This window comes from Nicotiana tabacum, chromosome 17, assembly GCF_000715075.1.
Source record: "Nicotiana tabacum cultivar K326 chromosome 17, ASM71507v2, whole genome shotgun sequence".
Lineage (NCBI taxonomy): Eukaryota > Viridiplantae > Streptophyta > Magnoliopsida > Solanales > Solanaceae > Nicotiana > Nicotiana tabacum.
In genome coordinates, this window is record NC_134096.1 from 125991341 (window position 1) to 126008571 (window position 17231).

General features: G+C 36.2%; 2 protein-coding genes across 2 annotated transcripts; one reads left to right on the forward strand and one right to left on the reverse strand.

Annotated features, from left to right (window-relative positions):
- Positions 1 to 4146: 4146 nt before the first annotated feature.
- LOC142172098 (uncharacterized) lies at positions 4147 to 4827 on the reverse strand. The gene has a single exon (XM_075235871.1). The coding sequence runs from the start codon at positions 4825 to 4827 to the stop codon at positions 4147 to 4149; it is 681 nt and encodes a 226-aa protein (XP_075091972.1).
- A 3308-nt stretch (positions 4828 to 8135) lies between these two features.
- On the forward strand, positions 8136 to 11202 carry LOC142172099 (uncharacterized). Its single transcript, XM_075235872.1, has 4 exons — positions 8136 to 8821; positions 8942 to 9128; positions 9445 to 10210; positions 10646 to 11202. The coding sequence occupies exons 1-4, from the start codon at positions 8136 to 8138 to the stop codon at positions 11200 to 11202; spliced, it is 2196 nt and encodes a 731-aa protein (XP_075091973.1).
- The last annotated feature ends 6029 nt before the right edge of the window (positions 11203 to 17231 follow it).

Below are 17231 nucleotides of genomic sequence, written 5' to 3' on the forward strand. Positions count from 1 at the left end.
AGAGTAATTTATAAAAACTGTGTATTTGCTCGTTTCTTTCAGTATCATTTGGGTCATGCCAAAAAAAAAGAAGGGATAGCCTTAACATACCCGGAGTAGGGAAAAATCCGTATAATATCCTTGGAAAAGATTGCACTGTACTTTTTTTGAACCGTAAAATTTTACGTTGCTACGATTCTAACAATTCTCGTTGGAATTGTTTTGGTTGCAAAAGTTTTGTGGAAAGCTTACTAGATGAAGTTTGAACCGTAATGTCTATGAAACCAATTCTGGTTTGAAAGTGTCTTGTATATGAATTTAGGAAGAAAATCAAACTTTGTAATGTTATGACACCAAGCTTATAATGTCTAACTTTCTAATGTTATGACACCAAGCTTATAATGTCTAACACTTACTTACACGTAAGTGCCTTATAACTTGGCCACCAAGCCAATATGACTAAGATTCATAGGTCATAGTAGTGGCTTGCTGCCACGTGGGGGTGAGGGTGGGAATTATTAATCTTTATCCACTTATTAGGTAATTAGGTAATGTTCCGTTATTCGGTAATTAACTAATTACCCGCATAATTAAGAATTGTCTCAAATTACTTAAAATTCTACTTATTTTTAATACACTTCATACACCGTACTATTACGGTCATGTGGTACCTTGTATGGTACTAGCCCATAAATATCGGGTATTATAGCTCGGACCGTATTTTATCCCAAAATGCCAAATTTCGACGAAATTCATTATCTTCGATTTGCTTACCCTCTCACCTTCACGAATTTACTCATCACTTGTTTGAAATAGCATAATACTTATAATCTCACAATAATCTCATTCCCGAACTTACGTCGATTACCTTAAGACGAAACTTTAACATATGGAAATACGGAATGTAATATCTCATTTCCGAGCTTATATCAATTTACTTTTGACGTACTTCCATGTACGAAAACATGGGATGTAACACATGTGAAGGATTCTTGAAGATTGTAAAAACCGACTGGGGTGTTGCACAGAATAAGTGATATCGGGTCTTGTGTGTTGGAGAAAATTAAGTTTGCCAATTAATCTCCTATAAGTGCTAGGATCAGGCAGTAGGTCACCCATATCAGCAGTTAACTTGAGGGAAGAGTCTAAATGAGTAGCCACATGGGTGAAGTGGGAGCATTTGAACTCTGCCAATAAGTCTGAAGTATATTTGTGTTGATGCATCACATAACCAGCTGGATGGGAAGGAATTTCTAGACCCAAAAAATAGTGAACCAGACCTAGATCCTTGATTTTAAATTGATCATCCAAGAAACTCTTCAGACCATTCATCTCAACCAAATCATCCCCAGCTAACAAGATATCATTAACATACACAACTAGAATAACCAGGGAGCTACGAGTAGACTTGGTAAATAAAGAGTAGTCATTTTTACTTGATATGTAGCCTTTGGAAAGTAAGGATTGAGACAGCTTGGAAAACCACTGCCTGAATGCTTGTTTAAGGCCATAAAGTGACTTCTTGAGCTTGCAAACCAAAGGAGAAGCAGATGAGGTAGATAGAGAAGACACATGAAGGCCAGGGGGAACTCTCATATAGACTTCTTCATGGAGATCACCATGAAGAAAAGCATTATTCACATCCAATTAAAAAACAGTCCGGTGTCTTTTGACGGCAATAGATAAAAGGCACTTGACAGTAGTAAGCTTAACAACTGGAGAGATAGTTTCAGTGTAATATATGTCCTTTTTTTGAGTATCACTCCTAATAACAAGTCTGGCCTTGTACCTCTCAATAGATCCATCAGACTTTTGCTTGATCTTGTAAAACCATTTGCATGGGATTTTCTTTTTGTGAGGGGGAAGAGGAACAATATCCCATGTTTGATTTGTCTCAAGAGCTTGAAATTCTTTTAGCATGGCCTCTTGCCAAGCAGGATGACCAGCAGCCTGTTGATAAAACTTAGGCTCAAGCATGTGCAACTCATTTGTAGGAACCTTGGAATCTAGAGGAATAGGAAGGGAAGAAGGTAAAACAGAAGAGCAGACATAGTCTGCAAGATGTGGAGGAGGATGAACAGTTCTGGAGGACCTCTTAAGAACTGGAGCAGAAGAAGATGAGATTGAGACTGGTGAGGTAGAAAAAAAGGGAGAAGCATAAGAGGTAGAAGAGGAGGAAGGAGGTGGAGAGCTGGATATTGGTGAAGTAGAGGATGGAGAATCAATATAAAGATCAGAAGGAGAAGGAAAGAAAGAATAAGAGGAATGGTGATAAGGGAAAACATGCTCAAAGAAAAGAACATCTCTAGAGAAAAATACAGCATGAGAAGACAAGTTGATAAACTTATAACCCTTTTTGCCACAAGGATATCCCAAAAAAATACTAGGAATGGATGTAGACTCAAACTTGTCTCTACCAGGTTTAGGGGAAGTTGCATGACAGAAGCAACCAAAAGACCTTAAGTGATCATAAGTAGGTGGTCGGACATGTATCCTTTCAAATGGATATAGATGATGCAAGACAGTTGAAGGGATTCTGTTAATTAGGTAAGTAGCTGTAAGTACACATTCCCCCCAGTATTTTAAAGGAAGTTTTGATTGAAATAGAAGTGCCCTAGACACTTCTAAAAGATGTTTGTGCTTTCTTTCTACTACTCCATTTCATTGAGGAGTGTGAGGGACGGTAGTCTAATGAAGAATACCATGGGTAGTAAACAATTGTTGAGCTTCAGAACTACTCCCTAACTCATATGCATTATCAGTTCTGAAACACTTAACCTTAGCGTTAAAATGAACTTGTACCATAATAATGAATGCCTTAAGGACAGAAATAGCATTGCTCTTGCAAGACAACAAATGAGTCCAAGTGACTCTGAAAAAATCATCAACTAAAGTCAAGAAGTATTTAAAGCCATTGTATGTTTGGGTATTGTAAGGACCCCAAATGTCAATGTGCACAAGTTGAAAAGGGGTAGAGGAGTGGATGGTGCTATCATGAAAAGGAAGTCTCTATTTTCTAGCCATAGGATAGATGTCATAGAAGGGATGTTGCTTAGAAGAAATCTTACCAGATAAAAGAGGGAGAGATTTCATTCTATTGTAGGGCATATGACCTAATCTTTGGTGCCAAAACAAATCAGCTTTATTTTTAATCTTAGATGGGTTACAAGTAGGACTATGACTTACAGAATGATTAGAATAATCAAACACATCAGAAGAAACAAAAGTAGGAACATTACATGCAACAGAAGAAGAAACATCATACTGAACAGAAATAGAACATGAGCATGAATTTTTGGTGTAGTGGCTAGATGAAGGAAGTATAAACCATTTGCATATCTACCAATTTCCAGTGGCCTCCTCAGAAAAAGGCCTTGTAATATACAATTGAAAATGGTAAAGATTGCAATACATTTAAATTGAGAAAGTAGTTTGTGTACTGATATGAGATTGAAATGGAAAAAAAAAAACTAATAAAACAATGTGCAAAGTCATATCTGACCTGAGATGCAAAGATCCAGTAGATATGACTTTAGCTTTATATCCATTAGGAAGAGTAATCAAAAAAGGTGTGGCAAGAGGTAATAAGTTGTGCAAAAGGTATTTGTGAGGTGTCATGTGATTAATTGCACCTGAGTCTAGAATCCAAGGATTGGTACCTAACTGTGAGACTGCACTAGCATGAAAAGCAATACAATTAACCTCAGGGTAATTGAACACACCTGCAAAATGAGCAAACCCTGTGTTCTCATTCTGAAGATTCTCAGCTTGGTGAGGAGAAGGAACGTGAAGTTGTTGGAATAAAGTCATGAGGTGTTGGTATTATTCTTTGCTGAAACCATGACCAATAGTGTCTGACTGAGGGCTGGAACTAGAAGGACTAGAATCTTGAATGAAACCTTCAGACTGGACACATGCAACATCTCTTTTGTTCTTTGTGAACTTAAAATCTGTTGGATAACCATGAAGTCTGTAGCACTTGTCAATTATGTGTCCAGACTTTTTACAATACTTGCAGGAGAGATGAGTTGTTGGAGTTAAACCCCTTCTTTGATCAAAATTCACCCTTTGTGTATAATTCCTATTGTTGTTAGTCATTGGAGTAGTTGAAGTATAAAAAGAGGCAGATTCATTTGAGAAGCTGGGCACAGGGGCAGAGGCTTCTCTTTATTTTTCATCATGTTGAAGCATGGAGTAGTCTTTGCTTAGTGTAGGGAGAGATGACATCATGAGTATGTTACTCTTGATAGTGGAATAGGATTCATTTAGGCCACTAAGGAACTGAAAAATCTTTTGTTGTTCAATGAAAGTGGGCAAAGCACCACAAGAGCAAACTGGGCCAACATAGGCAGTACTAAGTTCATCCCAAAGACTTCTCAATTTGGTAAAATAGTTAGCTATGTCTGAGGATCCTTGTGAAGTAGCACTAATTTCCCTCTGAATCTGTATGTATTTAGAGCCATTGGACTGACCAAATCTTTCATTTATATCCGACCAAATCTCTTTGGCAGTTTCATAACACATGACACTGGTTGCAATGTCTCTAGATAGTGAGTTGGTTATCCAAGCAATAACTATATCATTACATCTCTCCCAAAAATGATAATAAAGTGAGTCAGGTTGTGGTCTAGAGACTCTCCCCATTATAAGCCCCAATTTATTTTTAGCAGAGAGTGCAACCAACATATTTTTCCTCCAAATAACGAAACCAGTCCCATCAAATTGAGGAGAAACCAGGTGAATGGCTGGACTGTCTGAGGGGTGAACATAAAAAGGATGAGATAGTGGGATGGTGAAATCATCGAAACCCTCATTCACACTCGAAGAACTAACCTCGGGACTACCCATTATTAGAAACCCTAGGCATGCAATGTCAGTAACCACTCGTTTTTAGGTATTGTAGATATCTGGCAGCAAAACACAACAAGATATAGCAAAAATTCTATCAGTTATGAAAGAAATTGTTACCACCCTTCTTCGCAACCTGAAGAAGGTAAGGCCTCGAAGTAAGAGATAAAAAATTTGATCTAACTTCAGTAAATTAACCGTGAGTAGATGACTTCACAAGAAACTCCCTTAAAGCTGAGAAATTTTGCCATCAATCAAGAAAATCCAACGAAAATCGCCATAAAACTCGAACTAGAGAAAATCAGAGATTTAAAAATCGTCATAATAATCGGCAAGGGTAACATCGGATGAAAGAGGAGAGCGTGATCGATTCAATACACTGCTCTGATACCATGTTAATACTGAGAATTCCAGAATTTGTGAGAAACAAAATCGAAATAAAACCCTAAAATTGTACCGTTGAGAGAGAGAAAGAAGAACCATTTATTTCTAACATTTAGAAGAATGAAAATGATATCTTTTGCGTGTTCTGGAGTCTTCCACTCCTTTATGTATAATTAAAATGTAAACTACTATGTGGGCTTCCGGGTCTTCCTAGGACTTGGGCCTTGAGTAGAGTCTGATCCTTTGCACTTGACTTAGTGTCTAATGACAACGAATTTTAAAAAAAAACTTAGAATCTCATATAAACTATAAATAGTTGAAGAACTATAATTCTAAGTAGTTGAGAGCATAATCTGATTTATAATAGAATGGTTACATTTATTTAAATTTTTTCATGTGTCTTTCATAATCGTCTATTGAATGTTAACTTCCAAAAGTTTATCTTGCTCTTCTCATCACAATATTTTTTTTAGTAGTAGTTCATTTTAACTTTTAAGTTTGATTTTTCAAATGGGAACTGAAAAATTCAATGATATAAATTATTATAAAAGCACAATAAATTTCAAATGAACTATAATTGCATATAGAGTTCTCCGTTAAATTAGACCCGTATGTGTGGGATGATTCAGGTATTGGGTAAATGGGTTGCTTGGGTTTTTATGACTTTTTCTTTAAAAAAAATCGACAAGAATAACTATTTAAGTGAACTAGGTAAAATTTAGTAATTTTTAAAAGAATAAAGAAAGTTGTATAATTTTGATAGCCAATTACCCGATGTTAAATGACCGTATGAGCCAATAACTGGATAATTGAGGTAGACGTGTACTTAAGCGATTAGTCATCATAAAAAAGTAATGGTGATATAAGTAAAAAATCCGCGAAATAATATTGTCACAAAAGCTTGTCCTATTTACTAGAGTACGAGATATATTACGACAAGGCTTCCAATTCGTGTTGTAATCTCGTATCTAGTTTACTCTGCAGTGGTCTAAAGCTAGTTTCATGGAAGCTTCAGAAACAATAGACAAACTAATAATTAAACACGTTTTGGTTTCAACTTTCAAGTACTTAATTTACAATAGTTTGGAAGGGGGAACAAATGAACAAGTTCAGTAATAAATTGTTGAAATTAGTAAAGCAAATTAAAATATGCAAAAATTATTCTCTCTTCCTCAAAATACTCATTTTTGTGCAGATATTAGTGGAGTTAGGATGCTGATTACATGTATATTTCATGTTTGGAGTCTACCAAAACACACAGTTTAAGGGAATGGAGTGCCAATATACTTTCTTAGAATTTTGTTAAAGTATTTAACTACTGATTTATTGCATAACATATACACTCGACTGGATTTACAATTAAGAATATTCGTGACTAGATTAGAATATCATAATATTTTACTCAGATAACCTTTTTAGCATCTACATAGTTGAATCAAATTTGGTACGTTTTCTTGTATTTTACAATGTAATACATTTTCTATAATTTTTCATATTCTAACTAATATTCACGAAGATTAATTACACCTCTTGTCTTTGGGAATACATCCGAATGGCAGGTAAAACGGCACGTTGTGCGCCTCATTGGATTTTTGGGCTTTTTTTCTTCCTATACGGATAAATAAAATACCTCTTGAACCTAGTCCACTTTGTCCTATAGCCCACTAATATCAAGACATTAAATATGACATATTTTAGGTTAGAAACATAACAAGAGAGAAAATATAAGGAGGCAGGCGGACAACCGTTTTTGAAGCCTTGTGAGAGAAAAGTGTGTTCTTTTACTCCAGAATTTTTTTGCTCAGGCAATCCATTTCAATTAGCATTTTCCGACTCGTTAACCGTTTGATCGTGCTCAAATTTGAACTGGGAGTTCTCAACATCTGGTTCTTAGAGTTCAATGGTGAAAATTAGATTTAGAGGCTGCCTGTAACTTCGATTTTGGAGGCATGAACAGTAGCTCGTTTTGGGGGTGATTCTCTCCTTTCTTCAATTGTTTTGGTGCAATCTTATTTTTATTATTGTTGAGATATGTATTTAATATAGGAAGATAGCGGATTGCATTACTGCAATGTATAAGTCAATTAGTTGAGAAAGCTAGTTAGGCTTCCAATAGTTAATTAAGTTAGTCACGGGCAGTTAGTTGCATTTCCAATAGCAAGTTATAGTTAGTTATAGCTTTTACTTCCCACTTGTATAGTCCAGCTGGATTCAGCTGTCAGTATATATATATAGGAGTAGATTACTCGTAATTGTAGAGGATTTTATTCAGTCTGCACATCCCCAATTTCTGAAAGCTTCGCAAATGTCTATCTCTCTTATTTTCTCTGGCCTTCCTCCATTAGAGCTCAAAGTCAAGCTTGAGGTTTGGGTCTGATTGTTGCTCGTTTTTGTCATAGTATCAGAGCCTTGCGCTCAGTAAATTTTCTCGTGTTTCTTTCTCAATCTCGATCACTGACTACTCGATATTGATCAGTTGTTGAGATATAGGGTTCATTCAATTGTGATTTCAGCTTAAGATCAAAATTCATTTGTTTATTGTTCTTCTACAAATTGATGTATTGGTTCGATTGTACTGCATTAGTTTTGGTCCTTCTGTTGATTGAATTTGCATTCGTTGAAGTGATTCCTTGAAACTACGGCTGGAGATCAAACTCCCTTGGATGATTCAACTACTTCGAGCTACACAAACTCATAAACTGCTATGGATTCGACCAATCCATTATACATGCATCCTTCAGAGAATGCTGGATCTATGCTGGTTCTAGTGGCTTTTGATGGATCTGCTTACAGATCATGGAAGAGAGGAGTTTTAAGAGCACTGTCTGTGAAGAATAAAACAGGATTCATAAATGGAAAATGCAAAATGCAAAAGGCCAGAACAAAATTCTCTTATGCTCAGCCAATAGGAAAGATGTGATGATATGGTTACTTCATGGATACTAAATTCATTATCCAAAGATCTAGCAGATAGCCTACAATATGTGAAAGATGCTGAAGAGTTATGGCAGGAGCTGGAGGACAGATATGATCAAACGAATGGAGCTAAATTGTATCAACTACAAAAGGAAATCAATGATCTGACTCAGGGATCACTTGACATCACTGGATATTACACAAAGATGAAGAAGTTGTGGGAAGAACTGAATATTTTGAATATTAATGCACGATGCACCTGCAACTGTACATGTGGAGCTAAGGCAAGTATGCACAAGGCAAAACAAGATAGGAGGCTAATTCAATTTCTGATGGGATTAAATGAGGCATACACAATAGTGAGAGGCAGTATCCTTATGATAAACCCACTGCCTTCCTTAGCACAGGCTTTTCCCATCCTTATTCAAGAAGAAAAGCAAAGGGAGATGAGGCCACAGAGTCAATTGCTTATGGAGTCCACAGCCTTAAATGCAGGAGGAGATGGCAACAACAATTTTAGGAACACAAATGGAAATGGATATAACAACTTCAAAACAAACTATAATCAGCAGACAAATAACAACACTGGCAATAATGCATTCAGGGGGAACTACTCTCAGAATAGATCTCGTTTGTACTGTGATTTTTGCAAGAGGCCTGGGCATACCAAGGACAAATGTTACAAGCTACATGGGTATCCACAAGACTCACCACAGAGCTCACAGCAGTCCAAATTCAATAGAGGCAAATGATATGCTGCTAATGTATTTGGTACAACAAATGAGGGAGGAAACATTGAAGATGTTGACTACAGCACTCGTGATCAAGGTCGAGCAGTGCACAATTTTACAAGTGAGCAATATGGACAACTCCTCAGCATCCTAGAAAACTTTCAAGCTAATAGCAACAACAACATAGGAGATCACTTTGGGAATGCCAATATAGCCAGTGGAGCTGTAAACTTTACAGGTATAGTTGCATGCTCTTCCTCTACTGAACTTGTATATCAATGATGTGAAAACTTTAAAACTGTTGCTGACACATGAATCTTATATTCTGGAGCCACAAATCATATGACATTCAATAAATCCTCACTGACCAATACCAAAACCTTGATATGTCATTTCCTTGTTACCCTACCAAATGGCTATAAAGTAAAAGTAACCTTGATTGGTGATGTAGTTCTAAGTCCCAAATTCACCTTAAAAAGGTCTCTTTGTACCTAGTTTCAAATTCAACATGATATCTGTGCATTCCTTGACTGTACAACTAGATTGCTTTGTCATATTCACTAAGTTTTCTTGCATACTTCTGCAGGCCCCTTCACTGAAGAGGCCTCTGGAGATTGGTAAAAGCAACAGTGGTCTTTACCTCTTCTCTGATATGTGCAACAACAAATCCAATACTCATGTCTCTCCAGCTGCTACTGTCACTCATACTCCTAGTACTTCTGGTCATTCTAACTCACTTACTATTATTCCCAATAATATTTTTACTGTTTCATTAGACTCCAGTTCCAAAGCTTGTGATTCATCAGTAAATGTTGGTGATTCTAGACACCTATGTAATTATGTGAATGCTTTGAATACAAATAATAATAATGATGGTTGTTCTATATGTTCTACTTCTTTGCATCAAAAGGATACTGTGGATCTTTTGTGGTACAATAGACTAGGCCATGTACCTTTTGTCAAAATGAGGGGAATGCCATCAATACCAACCACTTTTGCCCCCAGACAGCCCTTTCTATGCCACATTTGCCCAATGGCAAGGCAAACAAGATTGCCTTTTCCAGAAAAAACCAACTCCACGACCAAAATATTTGAGTTGCTGCATGTTGACTTATGGGGTCCATACCACATTACAACTCATAATAAATACATATATTTCATTACCCTTGTAGACGACTATAGCAGATCAACATGGACACATCTGCTGAGCTGCAAAAGCAATGCTCTACATATCCTAAAAGGATTTATTGCTATGATAGAAACTCAGTTTAATACCACAGTAAAGGCCATAAGGACTGATAATGGCTTGGAGTTTACAGAATCTGAAATCACTTCTTACCTACAAACAAAAGGCATTATGCGTCAAAGAACATGTCCCTATACACCCCCAACAAAATAGGATAGTGGAAAGAAAACACAAATACTTACTAGAAACAACCAGAGCCTTGCTTTTCCAGTCCAAACTTCCTCTCAAATACTGGGGGAGTGTATCCTCACCTCCACATACCTGATAAACAGACTCCCCTCATCTTCACTTAAGAACAAATACCCATTTGAGTTATTATACAATAAGAGACCTACCTACTCACACCTTAGAAGCTTTGGTTGCCTTTGCTTTCCCACAGTTCTCAAAAATCACAAAGATATTTTTCATGAGCATATATTTCCTTTTTCCTTACCTTCTGGCTCTAAAACTTCAACTACTAATTACAATGCCATTTCCCAGAATGCTGGCATTCATTCTTCTTATGAAACAAATAACTCTGCTACTACTTCATGAGGATTAGAAAACACCCCTTACAATAATGTCAATGTTGACACTTCCATTACTAATCACACCCTCATGGACACACAATCACCCAATACCTTATATAGCTCAACTGATCAGGGTATTGATTTGTCCCCTTCTCATATCTCTGATGATACCAGAAATCTTTCCAGCAATGATAACCAACAACTTTCACTGAACCCAATCATACGGAGACCTTCTAGGACACACAAAATACCTGCTTATCTAAAAGACTATGTAGTTGCACTTCCCAAGTCACAGTCTAACTACACTGTATTTCCTCCTAACTCTACATCAACTGATAGCACACCATCCTTTTCATTCATCATATCTAGTCCAACAGCCCAACATATATCTCTTTATACTTTAATTCATGATAGTCAGCAATTAGTTACTAATATTTCATATGATTGTGAACCTGGCTCATATGAGGAAGCATCTCTAGATCCAGCATGGCAAGCAACTATGACACAGGAATTTGAAGCACTCTATGCAAATCACACTTGGGACCTTGTACCACTTACAGCGGGAAAGAGAGCAATAGGCTGCAAGTAGGTTTACAAAGTGAAACACAAAGCAGATGGCACAGTAGAGAGACTAAAATCCAGATTGGTAGTGAAAGGATACACTCAACAAGCAAGTGTGGACTATACAGAAACATTCTCTCCAGTCATACAGATGACAACTGTGAGGGACCTAATTGGTACAGCAGTAATGAAAGGTTGGGATATGTACCAACTTGATGTGAATAATGTATTTTTCCATGGATATTTACATGAGAAGGTATATATGCAAGTTCCACAAGGCCTCATAGTTAACAGATCTAACCTTGTGTGCAAACTAAACAAGTCCCTATATGGTAAAGCAGGCAAACAGGCAGTGGTATGCCAAATTAACTGAATCACTTTGTTCAAGAGGCTACACATATTCAATGTTGGACTACTCACTCTTTTCCAAAAAAAAGGGAAATTCAATGGTCTTTGTAGCAGTCTATGTAGACTATGTTATATTAACTGGAACAGACACAGAGGAAATCCTTTCCCTAAAGAGATTTTTGGACAACACATTCAGAATAAAGGATCTAGGGAAACTTCACTATTTTCTGGTAATGAAAGTGCTCTGCACTACTGATGGTGTGTTGCTTACTCAAAGGAAGTTTGCTCAAGATTTGCTAAAAGAGCATCATTATCTGAGTTGCTCTCCAATGTCTTCACCTCTTGACTCCTCAATCAAACTTAGAGCAGATGATGGGGTAATGCTAGATGACCCATCTCACTACAGGAAGTTGATAGGGAAATTGAATTTTCTCACTAACACTAGACTCGACATTGCCTATAGTGTGCAACATTTAATCCAATACATGCAGAGCCCAAGGGATACACGCTTGAAAGCTTCCACTCATGTTCTCAAATATCTAAAAGGAAATCCCAGCTTAGGACTGTTCTTTCCCAGCACCAAAGACTACACAGTTAAAGCATTTTGCGACTCAGATTGGGCAGCTTGCCCTGAGTTTAGAAGATCAGTAAGTGATTTTGTTATAATGCTTGGGAGCACCCCTATCAATTGAAAATCTAAGAAGCAATCAACCGTATCACTGTCCTCAGCGGAAGCTCAGTATAGATCAGCACGACAGGTAGTGGGAGAGCTGGTTTGGTTATCCAAATTGCTGCAAAAGCTGACTGTCCCTTTACAACTACCAATACCAGTATTTTGTGACAGCCAAGCTGCCCTACAGATAGCAAGAAATCCAGTGTTTCACGAGCGAACCAAACATATAGAAGTTGATTGTCATCTCGTGCGGGATAAGCTCGTCAAAGGGCTTATTGATCTACATTACATATCCACTCATGGACAATTAGCGGACATCTTCACTAAGTAACTCACAGGGCTCAAACACTCATCTCTTCTTGGCAAGTTGGTCGTGAGTCCCTCCCCTCCAACTTGGGGGGAGGGGGGGGAGGAAGTGTTGAGATATGTATTTAATATGGGAAGATAGCGGATTGCATTACTGCAATGTATAAGTCAATTAGTTGAGAAAGCTAGTTAAGCTTTCAATAGTTAATTAAGTTAGTCACGGACAGTTAGTTGCATTTCCAATAGCAAGTTATAGTTATAGCTTTTACTTTCCACTTATATAGTCTAGCTGGATTCAGCTGTCAGTATGTATATATAGGAGTAGATTACTCGTAATTGTAGAGGATTTTATTCAGTTTACACAGCCCCAATTTCTGGAAGCTTCGCAAATGTCTGTCTCTCTTATTTCCTCTGGCCTTCCTTCATTAGAGCTCAGAGTCAAGCTTGAGGTTTGGGTCTGATTGTTGCTCGTTTTTGTCAATTGTTGCTATTGATTTGGCACTTGCTTTGTGGCCAATTTAGAGAACTTTTGTAACTCTTGTTAATTAAGCTTTGAGGGCCTTTGGTCCCCTTGTGTTTACTCTTCACATTGAAGAGGTATTTCATGTAAATCTTGGTGTCTCGTGTGTTTGATTATTTTTTCTTGTCATATTTGTGGTGGTTGATATACTTGTTTCCCGTCTTCTCTTGGTTCAAATAGATTGAGAAAGTTTGACGTGAGTATTATTCCGTTGCTACCTCGTCGTGCACATTGCTTATACATGCTTGTTATTTTCCAACACCCCATTTCAAAATGTGTCCAGGAATATGATTTGTGCTCCATATGCTCTAGTTGTCACAAACATTGTATACATTGAGACTCTTCAGTGGATCGATAGCCACAGGCTGTGGTTGCTTAGGCATTAGAGTTATTACCTTCATCCACCAGTTTCGATTTATACAGAATGTCATATGTATGATGTGGTAAATGCATAATGTTATATATACTCAACAGTATTTTTATTTGAAAGCTGCTTTTAATTAAGGCTGTTCCTTTTATTCACTTATGAATTTTAAAAGAAGAAGTATGTTTTAAGTATGGGGAAGAAATCATTAACACGTTGTCACTGATTCATTTATATGCATATACAAATTTTGGATATTTGCTCACTTTGCGAGGCAGATTTAGGATGAAATATGTGATGTAACTGAATTCATATATACATAACAAAAATTAACTTATATGCATATAATTCGATCATACTTTATATTTACCGACTATATATAAATTTCGAATTTTTCTATCTTCACTTACTTTCCACGTCTAACCTTCATGGGAAAGAGATGGCAGGACATACTTGACATCATTGAACTTATATTTGCATGTGTAACTTTAGTTTTGATTAAGTTGGCTTCTTCATTCCTCCTCTTTCTTATTCAAAGTTAAATGTAAAAGGTGACGGCTTGTTGCGTTTCCCTACAAGAACAGGGTGTACCCAAAGCCACTCCTCTAGCTGTCCTGCCACGACAGCGCAGAATGGGAGCTCGTGTGAAACCTTTTATTCTGGTCTGACAGCAATAAAACGTAACAAAATATTACGGCCACCTAACATAGGGGATGGAGGTACTGCAAACTCGGGCAAAATATGAGACCCAAAGGGCCCGACGCATACAAACTTATCCTATCCGAGTCCAAGTTTATCCCTTGCACTTCGGACAGCCATTGTAGCATCATAAGGAGGACTCCTTTTCGAATAGCTAGCTAGTCCTTCCTTTCTTTCTCCTTCCCCAATTCAGGTTTTAGAAGAGTTTATTTCACGTAGGTGACTTTGTCCATTAAGATAGTAGAAAAAAACTCTATCGTCGAGAAAAAAATCTCATGCATGGCTACAAAAACGATGACTATCTTGAAATGCGATCAACGTATGTTCGATATATATGTTACTCATATTAAGTTTTTAATTACACTTTAGAAGCGTGAATCTAATTAAACAATCATAAGTATGATTTATAAAGTATTATTTTTTCATTGTCCAATATTCACGCATGTACATGCCTTTAAAAATTATCTATTATTAGATGCCAATCAATTATATCCCTTTGATACCATATTAACAAGGTTTGTCGAATCAGTCAGTCAGCAACCAAACATACTTGACTTTATAGCTTGATAATATCTAATTAAGATATGGCTACAAAGTGTCATGTATCCAAATTTGTTAAGACTAATAACAGAGATCAACACAAAATATAAGTCTTCGTTGTGAATGCCCAACTTTTGAAATATTGGAGTACACAAAAAAATTACTTATCTGCATTTAATAGTTTCATCAAAATATATTAATTTATTATAATAAACGATAAATTGAGATGAGTCCACCCTTAACTAGAAGCTCAAGTCTTGAAATGAATATTTTTATAGTGAGTATTTTTTTTTAATAAACTTTAAGGGACACGAGTTCGTATTAACGAAAAAGAGTGACATACGAGAAATAAAAAAAAAATAGAGTATCCAATCTTATCATAAAAAGAAAAAAGTTCTTGGAGCACATTTTAGGAGCGTGTCAGGCACGTACGAAAAAGGAACGTAAAGCAGCCATATCCTTTATGACTGCTCTCTTTCTGAGAAAGGAGCACGTGTCAACACGTCATTATACTTGATTACCATTACACGTGGAAATATCTAGCAGTCGAAGACTATTCTGAGGACTCAATCCCAACCATTCATTCTATTCAGACAACTCACTTAATCATTGGCCAAAACTACCTACCCACAACATTTTGTATAGGTCACTACAATCTTTGACCTCTTCCTTTTTTCTAGGTTTACAATACAAAAAGAATTAAAGTTATTTGACGTAGGACGATTAAACCTTTTAATTTCTAAATTTTAATTTTAAAAAAAAATTACATAACTTGATCTAGATAAAAGTCTTCCATCAATTCTACTGTAATTTTTTCTATTTAAATAATTTAATGTATATAAAAAGTTATGTTATAAAAAGACAGTCGTTTGACTTTTAAAATTATAGCAATAATGTCATATAAATTAAAAAGTGTTATAAAATAAAGACTGTAAAGTAAAGAAACCGAAGACAAGTATAGAGGGAGATTGATATTTTATTTCAACTTCAAACTCATGTACATAATGAACTGAAAACTTCTCTATTTATAGAAGAAAGGAAGCAGTTGCGAGGCTTTTCATGAAGCAGCTACGAGGCTTTTCTTGAACTGCTTGCAACCTGCCTGTTTAATAAGAAGCTGCAACAAATCATTTCATTGAATTGCTTGCAACCTACCTGCATCAGCTGCTTGTAGATAAACTTCAATAGAGTACCAAACAGATAATCTTTTTCAGGAAGATTATTTATAGCGGAGTAATAAATGGACATCCACATTATAATTATTTTTATAACACTCCCCCTTGGATATTCATTAAAAGATATTGTGCCTCGTTAAAACCTTACTAGGAAAAATCCACTGGAAAAAATCCTAGTGAAGGAAAAAGAGTACACATATTTAGTAATACGCAATTCTAGCTGCCTCATTAAAAACCTTACAAGAAAAACCCCATGGGAAAAACCTTAGTAAGGAAAAAAGAGTATAGTGCGTATTTCACTCCCCCTGATGAAAATCTTATTCCAAATATTTGACTCTCCGCATATCAATCTTGTATACCATCTTCTCAAAAGTTGAAGTTGGCAAAGATTTAGTGGATAAATCTGTTGGATTGTCACTTGAACGGACATCGATGTCACCATTTTTCTGAAGATCATGTGTGTAGAATAATTTTAGTGAAATGTGTTTCGTTCTATCTCCTTTTATAAATCATCCCTTTAATTGGGTTATGCATGCAACATTGTTTTCGTATAATATTGTAGTTTTTTTTAATCACATTCCAACCCACATTTTTCTCGAATAAAATGAATCATTGATCTCAACCATACGCATTCCCTACTTTCTTCATGAATAACTATTATCTCGGCATGATTTGAAGAAGTAGCAGCAATAGATTATTTTGTCAAGCGTCATGATATGACAGTACCTCCACATGTAAACACATACCCGATTTGAGATCGAATTTTATGGGGATCGGATAAATAACCTGCATCTGCATAACCAATATGATCTGCACCACCTTTGTTAGCATTAGCAAGATACATAAGTGCACCAACTGTACTGAGATAGAGTATTTCAGGACCAAGGAGTTCATCGTCCTCTTCTGGAGGTCAGAACGGATCCTTATTCACTTCAAGTGATCAAACACCAATTTGGTGTACTTAATGGGTGCGCTTTGTCCATGTAAAAGCATTTTAAGTTCCTTTCTGTATAGGCAGATTGATGTATAAAGATCATGTCTGCTAAATGTTCAATTTGCAGACCAAGACAAATTTTTGTCTTTCTAAGATCTTTCATCTCAAATTCTTTTTTAAGATATTCAATTGCCTTTTGGAGCTCTTCTGGAGTTCCAACAAGATTTATGTCATCAACATAAACAACAAGTATAACAAATTTTGATGCCATTTTCTTTATAAAAAATATATGGACAAATAATATCATTTATGTAACCCTCTTTCAACAAATATTCACTAAGGCGATTATACCACATGTGTCTATATTGCTTTAAACCGTACAAAATTTTTTGTAATTTGATCGAGTACATTTCTCGAAACTTTGAATTATATGCTTCAAGCATTTTAAATCCTTCAGGGATCTTCATATTGATTTAATCAAATGAGTTATATAGGTTA

Excerpts from the sequence above, each read along its gene's own strand:
- LOC142172098 (XM_075235871.1), bottom strand. The coding sequence starts at position 4,827 with ATGGGTAGTCCCGAGGTTAGTTCTTCGAGTGTGAATGAGGGTTTCGAT.
- LOC142172099 (XM_075235872.1), top strand. The coding sequence starts at position 8,136 with ATGGTTACTTCATGGATACTAAATTCATTATCCAAAGATCTAGCAGAT. Across the intron at positions 8,822-8,941 it reads AAATGTTACAAGCTACATGG|CACTCGTGATCAAGGTCGAG; the intron begins GTATCCACAAGA and ends TGTTGACTACAG. Across the intron at positions 10,211-10,645 it reads TTCTTACCTACAAACAAAAG|AAAACACCCCTTACAATAAT; the intron begins GCATTATGCGTC and ends CATGAGGATTAG.